Here is a 12,441-nt window from a genome sequence, read left to right as displayed (position 1 = left end):
GAAAATCATAGTCAAGTGTCATTGGCGTTGCTGTGAATTTTTAAACATATACCTGCATTTGACAGACAGTTCCAGTACATGTATTTTATCAGTATGTATGATGGGATCAAACTCATTTGCAACACCTTTGCATTGCAAACACAATGACCTGAGTTGAGCTTTCGCAGTTGAACACCCATATATAATAAAGTGGAATATTAATATATGGTTATAGCCAACATTCATTTATTAAAATCCAAACTTGCATTAACTGTCACCAATGGTAATTGGCTCTTGTTTTATGATGACAAATTGCAAAACAAATATATTGCAACAGAAAAATAAACAGTGATGCTGATGCAGCATATTAATTATTGACTATATGAGGGGGCAATGGAAAAAGTTGAAAGGTGGGCCAAACTGGGAACGAGAAATGGGGCTGTGTGGAACAGTGCAGAGGAGGTAAAGTATAGGACTCAAACCCAAACTAGCTACATCAATGCATGGTAAACAGTGCATTTAGACAATTAAGATAGTTTTAGGTATGAAAATCCAGTTCTTAAAATAGAAAACTGTTCGACTACAGCTGTCTGAGTCCGTTTCTGTTTGCATCCTTTGAAATTGTCCTTCCCTAATTCTGTTCTTCCCCGTTCTCTCTCTTGCTCTATGTGGGTATTTTATAAGCCATCTCTGCATATGCAACTACTTGAGTTTGCATCTTGAATTTTTTTGTGAAATAGTAAAACTTTAATATATATATTATATATATATAAAGGCTTTAATGCAGAAGGTGACTTAAACAGCGTTAACATGGTGTTTCAATTAGTCCACACAACCTGTTGGATATTCCCAAAGGAAAACGTTATTTGTTTACTGGAAATATAAGTGCCTATATGCCTTCAAGGCCAAGAATTACTTCCTCTTTGATTATGGCCTGTCTGGCATGTTTGAGCTGGTTTGTTGCTTTCCATAAGGTAGTGTATATCTACAGTAGTTGATATTGTTAATTTACATTATAGCACAATTTTGCCTTTTGTTTCTTTCAATATATAATTTGACTGTAGAAAATAGTCACAAAATGATAAGTCATCCAAATCTATTCTAACAAATACTAGCATACTGTACGTTATATATCATGAAAACTTCTGAAGAGTGCCTGTTTGTGTTCTCTAACCACTATCAGTATGCCTTTACGATATATGTTGGTAGTCCATTATAAATTGTTATAAAATAATCTTTTGGGGTTTTTGCAAACTTACAAAATGCATCAATGCAGAAGTAAGTGGAAAGACACCTATAACTGATTTCTGTTTTTTTTTTCTGAAAATAATACTTGGCAGATCACAGTTGTGAATCAAATTCTCACTCCCACAGTATAGCACCAACTGCAAAAATGCTTGCAGTCCAAACTTACAGTGCAATGTAACAAATGACACGTCAAAGAATTAACAGACTCGTTGTGAACATGAGTAATTGTTATTTATAGTTACTGTAAGAGCGCTGTTAAAAATATTTAGTTCGACACAACAACAACAAACTCTTAGTACCAATTTCCCCTTGATCAAGTAGTTTATCTCAACTAAATTTGCCTAGTAATTGCAAAAAAGAAAAATCAGTTGAACCAACTTAAAATAACTAGGCAACAAGAACATTTCTGAGTTCACTCAACTATAGATTTAAGTCCACCCAACTCAAAACAACTGCATAAATAAAGTTAGAAAATGTATTAATATAGGTCTAAATAAAACTAAAGTGAACTAAATATGCCACAATGCGCGTTGGGAACTTTTCTGTTTGTTGAATTTAAACTTTTTCCAAGTTGATTGAACTTTTTGACATGTTTTGCTGTCAACAAAATAATATTTATTACCAACACATCATGGATTCATTTTATTCAGTATAGACCGTTTCATCCAACGAGACCTCCTGACCCCCAGTTAAATTCAGGTTTGTGTTTGGCTAGTGTCTAATATAACTATTTATATTTTATTTTATTTATGTTAATATTCATTTGTATTATTATTATACTTTATATTTAATGCATTAAATAAATAATTTGTTGAATTGGTCCTATAGTTGGGTCACATTTTAAAAAAAACGTATGATACATTGATATCTAGCGGTTGAACTTGGCATCGGAGTCTACATTCAAAATATTGGAGAGACAAGTTTAGCCAAGTCACGGTTCTTCACGGTTTCTTTTGCTTGTTATCAGAAATAATCTACAGGCACTCTATTGTTTGTGAACCGGGTGTTCAATTGGGGATCACAAAAGTGCATATAGTAAAACTCAAGATAAGATGGCATGCTATATGTTGCTGTCTCAATTCAGTTGCTCCTTCCTATCATCAGTCTCCCTTTCCAATTCCTTCACCTGTTCCAAACACATACATCTACATAAACTGCCGTTTTATTCCCCCTCCCCTACAAATGAATACTCGAAACGGTGCAAGAAAACTGACCTGAAAAAGTACCAAATCAAGTGTGAGAGTTTCCCACTGAAAAGTCTCCACCTACAATCTGTTATTGACCTATTCTTATCTGCAGCTTTCAACATACAACCAACAAACATCTGCTTGAGTGTTCTTAAGACTTTCCCTCTCATAAGAATGATGGTATAACCCTCAGAAAGACAGCGTGCACAATTTCATATCTGTGCTAAATATGACGGAATATCCTACATTATTATTTATTAACAAAAAAGTAATGGAAATGCTAAAGCATAAAGTGAGTTAGACTGATTGCCGGTGACACACACACTCACATCTTTTTATGTTCAATCTCAAGTTGTATTTACATATATTTAAATCGGTCATGATATCAAGAATCGAATTTTGAATATTTTCAGAACTATGCCAAGCAGAAGGGGCGTGTTTTTCAAAGATACTTCTTTGCTAAAGCAACATATTCTATGAAGACAGTCAGACATTTTTGAGCCAAGAGACAGAATACAGTTCCTTTAATTTCACAACATTGACAAAAGTTGCAAATATTAGGATACGTTTTAATGCTTTTGTGTTTGTGGCAGGAAAACGGAAGGGAAAGAAATGTAAGATTACACTGGCTGAAGCCATTCTATTATCTAGTTCCTTAGAAACCCATCTTTCTGTCTTATAGAAACCAATACAAGCTTTCAAAAGCTTTCGGCCACAGATAAGGATGTTGCTTGAATCAATAACTTCATAAATTAACAAATGTAAAAAAAAGTGTGAATGTGGATAGAAAAAGGGTGGGGTCACAAAGCATCAGATTAGTATTCGATGTGTTTAGATGACAACTGTTAATCGTGTCAAGGCTGTTCATTTCATCTGTCAGGGACAGCACATGTATGTGTTTGTCTTTGTGTGGGTTGTTGTGTGGGAGTATGTGGTATAAATGCTTTCATAGGAAAGTACAAGCGACTGAATTGGGGCTGTCCCAAAGGGTTTAACACATCCAAGAGAAGAAAAGAAAAAAATGCAATGGATATTGGTGAAAAAAAAACATCCACATACCAGTGTAAACATGAAAGCATGCACCACCCCCAGAATGAAATCACCCAACCACACGAGTGATGTTCTTATCAGACACACGATAACACCCAAAAATCTCTGAAACCAAATTTGTTGACCCTTTTTAGGAGTAGCCTATAGTTAAACTAAAGATAAAGTGTCTTGTGGAATTTCATTTTTCTTACATTTCCGTTTAGTCATTTAGCAGACGTTTCTATCCAAAGCAACCTACAGAGAGTTCAGGGAGTTCTTCAAATCAGAAGCCACAAATCAGGATTATATGAGAAACATGATAGATATGTGAAAATTAGAGTTTGTATTTTCTATGATTTGGTTTAGATATGGGTCAGCATTCGACTGACTTTCAAAGCGAAGCCCCTGTACGTACCACCAAGTAATTCCAATCAGATTTTCCCCCTTGATATCTCATTTCTGTAATGCACAATGATGTTTTTGACCATCTACCACCTTATGTTTCCAACCAAAACCTTGACCACAAAGAAAGCAGAAGGCAGAGAGAGAGAGAGAGTGTGAGAGAGAGAGTGAGAGAAAATGTCCAGTGCTATAAAATGAGCATGAAAAGGGGAAACCCTGTGGGAGAGACCATGTCTACTGTTGACGTTTTCTCAGTCCAACAGTCACATTTCACACTACAGCACACTATAAGGTAAGTCAAGCTATCTTCTTCAATCAATCTCAATCAACTTTTTTTGACTTGTCTTTTGTTCATTGGATATTGCAACCTGTGTGTTTAGAATGTAGCAGTTAAGATGTCAAGTAAATGTACTTGAAAACTTGAAACTATTCCATTAAGTTTTGCAGTTATATAGAGTGAAGACATGGTTCTGCAAGATGTCTAAAGATGACACAGGGAGGAGGGCTCTTATCCTTATAGAGTTATGAATTAGTTTTTGTAGTTTTTTCAAATTAAACAACTGCAACACCCATCTCTTGAATGTTTGGAATGTATTTTTCAGAAATTAACACATTCTTAGTTTAAAAATGTGGGTGTTTGTACAAACAAACAAACAAAATGGATAAGAAGATAAGCTTTGGTTAGTGTACTGTCACATTAAGTGTTCCATTTCAAAGAGCTGAAGAGACCAGTAGCTCTTGTTATACTTACCTATGTGTGAGTCCTGGGTATCTGTGGGCAACATGGGGAAATCACCTTATGAAGGTGAGAGGCATGTGCGCCGCGGCTTATTTTAGCCAAACACGCACGATGTTCCTCATTCACAAGTTGCTGTGGATAAAAAAAAGTTAAATGCTGCATTCTTCTAACTGGGTTGGAGATCTAGTTTCTGCGGTCTCTAGGTGAGAATGTTATAGGCCTATAGCATTTATCTCTTTGAGTTTTGATTCTGGTATATACATATTAGCTCATCAGACGATTTCTGGTCTTTTTCTGATAGTTGCATTCTGTCTGAGTTGGCAATATTTTGTGCCAGTGTTTGAGTAATGTGCTTTCTAAGGCTGTCTGTCAACCCATGGATGTAGGTCAATAGGCTACAGTACATAGAGGCTTCATCCTACATCATTTTGAAGATATACATTGGGTTCACTGTTACATTTTGTTTCCCATTTCTTGATTTGTGCTAGTCACGAAGATGACTGGATCGAATCACCCCAGGTTCCGGCTCCTGATTGGCTGGTGTTGCCTGATGTCCGCAGCTATTTTGATAATGATAGTATTTCTCGGCATAACAAAGAAACAGGTAGAGGTGACCGTGGCTATGTCCCATTGTTGTGTTGTTATAGTAATACAAAATTCTGGGGATTGGTTGTTCTATAATAGCATTTGATTTGACCTTCAATATCAACAACTAACGCATAGTTTTTTTTTTGTACAGCTCAATACAAGCTCAGATAAAGGTTTGCATTCATCTGTTTCAGTCCTTCTTTCAACAGTATAATGGAACATTATGGGTGGGCAATACACAACCTAATTTCATTTTTTTTTTACAGAAACCAATAATCCATCCAAAGAAAAACAAATCGGTGAGTAAATGCAGGAAAAATGTACATTCTTAAAAAGGTGTGTTAAAAGCAACACCTTTTGTTTTCTGAAGAATACACACAATGTGTTGTTCTAACTGAACGCATCTTTGTGTCATTTCTGGGATGACACATTTTGGGTTACTTGAACCTTCACTTGTGTTGTCCCTTTCATTTATGAAAACACAACATGTGTTTAAATGACACACAATGTGTTAAAAAGCAGAACACAAACAGTGTGTTAATAATTAACACATCCTTATCTGATCATAATGAACAATAAACAATACAGAATGTAAAATAACATCATTTTAATAGTGCCACGTTCAGTATGTGTATATTTTAAGTGTCAGTGCTCTTTAATCATCAGTTTTGAATTTGAAAAGAGAAAATCATTGCTTTCTCTTTTGCTTTCAGGTGTCCAGCCTGGTCAGTCCATCAACCATATTCGTCTCATTCGGGGTGAGCACCATTCTCAACCATGTACATCCAACCGAACTCTCCCTTTGTCACTTTCTCTGTATCTAACAGAAAAAGTGCAAAGGGACTTTTGGTTGTCTCATTATTTTTCTTGGTTTCTCTGTTGCTTTGAGGAAGTTGGACGTGTGGTTCTCAGCTTTTAAAGAATTCATTGTGGCCTGAAAGTAATTTTAATATTACAGAATCTGTCCAGAATTTTCCAACAGGTAATCTACTGTATATAGCTGGTGTTTATCTTTGTCAAAGTCCTATGTTCAAAGCCGGGTAATAAGCACAGCGTATCTTAAAAATCGTATAGTTGTACATATAGCACAAAGTCATCGAACAGACAGTCGTTTTGATGTGTACAGTATATGATCTATAAGTGCAGTCATTTCATTCAGGTTACTTACGGTTATATGGCGTCTCACCTTCACTCCATTAACGTAGGAAACAGTCAAAAATTTTGCAGCACTGTCGCTGTGTGCCTGTGGAGGTTTTTTCGCCTCCACTCACTCAGGAGATGAACCAGATACAGTGACCGCAATGACAGTATTTGGGGTAATGCTAAATGTTTACTGCAGAGGCGTTGTGAATCAGTGGAAATATTACAGACGTGTGTAAGGCTGTGCGGCGCAGCGCGACCCGGCGCATACGGAGGGAAGTGGAAATGTCCTTTATAAGGCTCTCCTTGCCTGATCTCGCTTCACCTTGCTGAGTTTTAATGCAAGATAGATGTGGGATGAAAGGCAGCTCAGGCCCCCTCAAATGGAAATAAGATAGTTTGATGGTACAAAGATGGAATAAAGAGCAATAAATAAATTGTGCTCTCAAATGTATCGATGCAACAAAACAATGTAACCAAATACACCGAACGATCTGACTAATGACATCATTATATTACCACCTATAGTAATGTTTCATTCATAACTCACCAAGGCAAGAATCAATAGTAAATAAACTCTTTTCGTAAGTTGTTCATGTGTTCTTTGTGTTCAGGCTGTTATTTATATGATCTTTTTTTCCCCACATCCCACATCAGAAGACTCTAAGTCTTGGATATGCAGTCCTTCATGTGAGAACAGCTCCCTCTCTCTGGAGATTGATGCTCTTAAAATGAATGTTAGTGGCTTGTACTACATCAATGCCCAGATCTCCTTCACTCACCCAGACAAATCCAAACAGGAGACTGTAACTTTGCTCCGGAATGAAGGAAATGGGAAATCCATGAAGAAGCTGAGTGAGGTCAGACGCGGTGAAGAAGGATATGTGACAATCAACAGAATGGTCTATCTGCAGAAGGGAGACAGCATCAGTCTGATAATCCCACAGCCCACGGTACTGTTAAAAAATGACTGGGAAACTTACTGGGAAATCTTCCTCCTTTAAAACCAATAACTGTAGTAAATGTTTTTTTATAAGAAATCCTTTATATCCTTCTCAGGGGCATTTTTGAATTGGGAGGCTTGTATTTCAATATTTGGAGTTTATTTTATTTATTTTCAATCAAATGATTTATCTGATGGAGTATGTAAGTGTCACTTAGAGTGTGTATTTATATTACAAAAGCAAATTGCACTGTTTCACGCTCAGATTCTGCACTTAGTGCTCTAACCGCTAAGAAGTAACAAATTAACCGCGTATGGTAAGTTCTCAAGCCCTTTTTGGGTTCTAAAAATTGAACTTTCTCTCTTGTGTGTTTTAGTTTTAAATATATATATAGTTCTTAACATTTTATTATTTTTATTATTTTTACGTTTTTAATATTAAAATATTTTGTCTTAAAATAAATTCTTGTGCGAATAGTTATTTGTGTATTTTATTTTAAACACTTATTTAGATGTCCAATGTTAAATATTATTATTTAAAATTATTTAATTGTTTTTACATTTACCTGAGGTCTTGGTAATGGTGGCGTGAAATAAATTTGATTTATTTGAAATAAATCTTGAAGCATTTTGTGAATTTATGTGTCACTTTATAAGAACTGCTATCTTTCATGTAAGCTCTATGAAAATAATCTACTTGCAGCAAAACACACTGTAGTGAAGAGTAACTTGAATTGCCATATTGTATAATGTCACCCAAAGATAAACACAGGACTCTCTTATAGATTTACTTCAGGTTGCCACATGATGGAGCCAGTCAACATGAGAATTATGGCTGCTGCGATGTGGCATTTTTACTAGCCTTTAACTATTCAAACCTAAACCCACCTAAGCCACAGGAACAAACATTTTGCGTAACCAGACACATTTCAGTCTGGGTGACCACAGCCACAAGGAATCAGGCTCATTGCTAATCTGCATGAATTCAAGCTAAGGTCAGGGAGGTATTGAATGTCAAAGTGAATATTAAGTACACAGTCTGGTTTTGGTTCGTGTCCTGAAAAAGTGTTGACATTAGACTTCATTAACGGGGTACTGTACCTCAGAAATGCTCGAAAAAGCCAACCTCCAGTTACAAACTGTAACCGCAAAAGGCAATGACAGCTAATTTCACCTGCTGTGAGTCACAGTTCAGAATTCCCCGTATCTATAAATCCTCTTTTTTAGTATATTCCTCTGCCCACAGCGAAAAGTCATTTCACCTTTGTCTGTTTATCAATGTCAAATTATGGATAACAAACTATGGCAAGGCGTTAAGAGCCGACAAAGAGAATTTTGTGCTTTATATTTATATTTATATACTTAATATTTATATATTATATAAAATATAAAAACTGTACAAATAATAAATGCAGCATACTGTACCATATTGTGTCTACTGTATTTATGCCTGGCTGGCTCAGTTCAACCGTCTAGTTGTATACAGCCCATTAAAACTCATTTAGGGGAAGCAAATGGTGACATTAATAAACAAACAGGGTTTTTCTGTTCTTCTTTCACTAGACGAACCTCTTCAAAGTCTTCGGCATTCCTAAAAATGTACAAGCGAAGCATTTCTCTTATGTCCCTGTTTCATAAGCAACACTTCACTTTTTTGGTCTCTTTTTCCACTTTGCTTTACTTTCTTCCACACATGCAGACCACTGAACAGCATTAAAATTCCCCGATTGTACGGTGGCCCTTTACAATAACAGCACCGAATTAGAAACCAAAATTGTTCAGCTTTTTGCAACGGGTCTCAAACAGTGTTGGGGGTAACTAGTTAGTAAGTCATTTGTTACTGTAATTTAATTACTTTTCCTTGAAAAAGTAAAGTAAGGGATTACTCTTATTTTCCTGTATTTTAATTACAGTTACTTCTGATTTAATTGAGATAAAAACTGTGTAATATATTCAATAGTGGAATTGACATCAAAATTATAAATCTAACTTTAAAATGTTTGTTTTAATGTATCCTTCTATTTGAATACTTTGGTCAGTTAATAAGAATAATTGATGTAGTTATTTATTATTTATTTGAATTAATTAAATAAGCCGTTTCATGTCTATCATTGAATCAATTCTGATCAAAGTTTATTTAGGATATAGAATGTAATCAGTAGTTAAATACTTTGTAGAGAGAGTAATTTGTAATGTAATCTAATTACAATATTGAATATGTAATAAGTAACTGGTCTCAAACATGGCCAAGAAAGATGCATCCAAAGGCTGTATGTGTTGCTTTTTTTGTTTTCAGTATGTGAGTTATGTGCTGTGTTCTTATGAACAGGATTTTTGTTATTAACTCTCACAAAAATTCTTGGTTGCTTCGACCCAAGCGAGGTAGGATAAAACATGGGCAAAATTAAAAACATAGGTTTCAATGAACCCAAAGATTTCTGGATTATTTTGATTCAATTGTTGGGTTTTTGTCTATATCTGACCCATCAATGGGTTAACATAACCCGTCTTTTTTAGAGTGCAGATTTTGACATACATTTAGCGTAAGCAACATAAAGGTCACCTATACAGAACATGAAAAGACAAAAAGTGCAACCTTTTGTTAAGACTTACAAAACTTACTTTAACATGAAGGAATGGTAGAACTCTTTGTCAGCATCAGTCTGCCAATATGCAAAGCGACTGAACCTTTATTTGTAAATGCATGTGTTTGTGCACAGTCAGCCATTTCCTGTTAGCTTGTGGTTTTTTGCAAATATGCACAGAGCAATGTAAACTCTCTTTGTGAAAGACAATCCTCTAAAGCAGACCATGCTACCCTACACGACTATTAGTCTATGAAATTTTTTTAACATTTAGTATAAAATCCTGCAATTAATTGGTAACAGTTTACAATAAGGCTGTATTTGTTAACAGTGTACACAGTCTAACACGGATTTGTGACAAAGTCACAAAATTGTATTTATTATTCATCGACACAAATTTTCCCTTATTTCTGTTACTCAGGACGACGTTTTCATGTCACTCAGCACGACTTTCAATATAATGTTTTTTAATACGAAGTATCTTTCTGACGTATAAATATATATCAACACAATCAGATAGGAATTATTATGAGGTGGCTCATTACCATCCCATATGTACTTTTCAATATGATTTGACTTTGCCCCTGTGACGTTATATGTTAAGTGTGTCTTTTTCGTTGATTTGCCACTTCGTAAAATGTGTTCATTTTAGCAAAATTATTTTTTAACATTAACTAAAAACTGTATAAGTCATTAGTTCATGTTAGTGTAGGTGTTAACAAATACAACCTTATTAATTTACTATGAGGCTGTGGTTTCGCAAGCAGGTAAAGCTGTTCAGAATGCAAACTACAATGCCACAGTCAAATGGACCACAAAATTTAGCTGCTTAGACTGTCTCAGTTTAAAATGCTCGGTTCTGGATATATTCAGCAATCTACTGAAATCTGCCATAAGTTACGACTATACAGAATTTCTCCATCACTACAATCCATGCACCTGTATCAGCTCTATAAATTGTTGCATGTGGACTAAGTCCTGAAATATGTCTGGTAATACTCTCTTCTCTGTCATTTGATAATCATTTTGTAAAAAAACGTTATTATGAAAATGTACAAATGACCTCAGCAGTGCTCGTAAGGCACACCATAATATGCTTAAATTAAATAGAAAATGTGTGCAAAGTGGTATAAAAATTTCCAATACTCATAACGTTGTGTTTTGTAGCCACATTAAGAGATTAAACTGGATTGCAGGTGGTTTGAAAATGACACGCAGGTGTTTTCTAAGTTGTTTTTGCTGAAAATCCATCTTTAAAATTTCCTTTTGGTGAAATGACTATCGTTTTCCTTGCCGTGTGTCATGTGACAACAAAATAAGGTGGCAGGTCAGGTTAAAATGACGTGGCATGAAGTTTTGTTTTGGGACAATTTGGCATTTTTAATGATACACGAAAAGAGGCACTGGACTGAAACCCCGAAACTTATAAGCATATGTCAGTGACTGACAACGGGGCTATTCTAGTTAAAAAAAGTCAAACTCCTAAATCTACATTTGACATGCAACTAGAGCAGAGTCTCTGTTTTTGTCTTGTCTGTGGTAAAGGTGTTAAACCAGAATGAAAGAAAGCTGTGAAACCATACTATTCGTCATACATCCCTTCCTCTGCGGAGCATTTCGGGGACAAAAGAAAATGAAAAGGGAGAGGGGTAAAAACTATGGAAATGATGGTAGGAATCCTCACATAGTTCACCAACCCAGCCATAAGGTAGGTTGCAGAACCACATTAAAATGTGGGGGCTTTCCCACACTTCCACCTCTCATAGCTCTACACTTTGATCTTATGCTGCAGGTGCTCTTTGATGGAGATGCTTTCTAAAGATTTCTACACAGAGCACCTGAAATGCCCTGAGATTACACTGCAGATATTTGAACACTATGACCTTTTTTGACGGAAAACACACTATTTATTCAGCTGTGTCTTTAAATGCGGTTTTCTTATCTTTATTACTGTTTATACAAATCTTATAAAATAATGGTTCAGAAAAACTTCAATTGTTTGTCTATGCCAAACATTTGAAGGAACAGTCCCAAAACTGAAAATTCAGTCATCATTTATTCACCTTCGAGTTGTTCCAAATCCGTGTAAATTTCTTTGATCTGATGAACACAGAGAAACATATATTGATGAATTCTTGTACCCAAACAGTTCTTGGCCACCATTGACTACCATAGTAGGAAAAATGTCTTTGTAAATTTCTTGTTCTGTTGAACACAAAAGAAGATATTTTGAAGAATGTAGGAAAGCAAACAATTCTGGGCCACTTTTGACTACCTTTGTAATTCTTCCTCCGATTTTCCTACTTTTCATCAAAACAAAGAAACTTGTACAGATTTGGAACAACTTGAGGGCGAGTAAATGTTTGAGTGATTTTTTACCTTTAACACAATGATCATCACCAATCAGTATCTACTGTATACTCTGGCCCATGTTTGTATTTCATTCTAAGCCAGTTTAACTCCTTTTTTGGACTTCAACCCAATCGGTCTCCATTTTTTTACTGTACAAAATGGTCCACCAATAAAAGCAGGTCATATATACGTTTCAAATATCATGACATGTCAGCTATCGATGACACAATTTATGTGTTCATTGTAAAT

At 35.4% G+C, this 12,441-nt stretch overlaps 1 protein-coding gene across 1 annotated transcript; it reads left to right on the top strand.

The window, feature by feature from the left end:
• Positions 1-5,038: 5,038 nt before the first annotated feature.
• On the top strand, positions 5,039-7,558 carry lta (lymphotoxin alpha (TNF superfamily, member 1)). Its single transcript, XM_056757468.1, has 5 exons — positions 5,039-5,188; positions 5,324-5,345; positions 5,439-5,471; positions 5,886-5,930; positions 6,970-7,558. Exons 1-5 carry the CDS (start codon positions 5,081-5,083, stop codon positions 7,314-7,316), a joined length of 555 nt encoding a protein of 184 aa, XP_056613446.1. The 5' UTR covers positions 5,039-5,080; the 3' UTR covers positions 7,317-7,558.
• The last annotated feature ends 4,883 nt before the right edge of the window (positions 7,559-12,441 follow it).

The sequence above is a fragment of the Triplophysa dalaica genome, chromosome 9, assembly GCF_015846415.1.
Source record: "Triplophysa dalaica isolate WHDGS20190420 chromosome 9, ASM1584641v1, whole genome shotgun sequence".
In the NCBI taxonomy this organism is placed as follows: domain Eukaryota; kingdom Metazoa; phylum Chordata; class Actinopteri; order Cypriniformes; family Nemacheilidae; genus Triplophysa; species Triplophysa dalaica.
The sequence above is the reverse complement of the archived record's forward strand: the minus strand, read 5'-3'. Positions and strand labels throughout refer to the sequence as shown.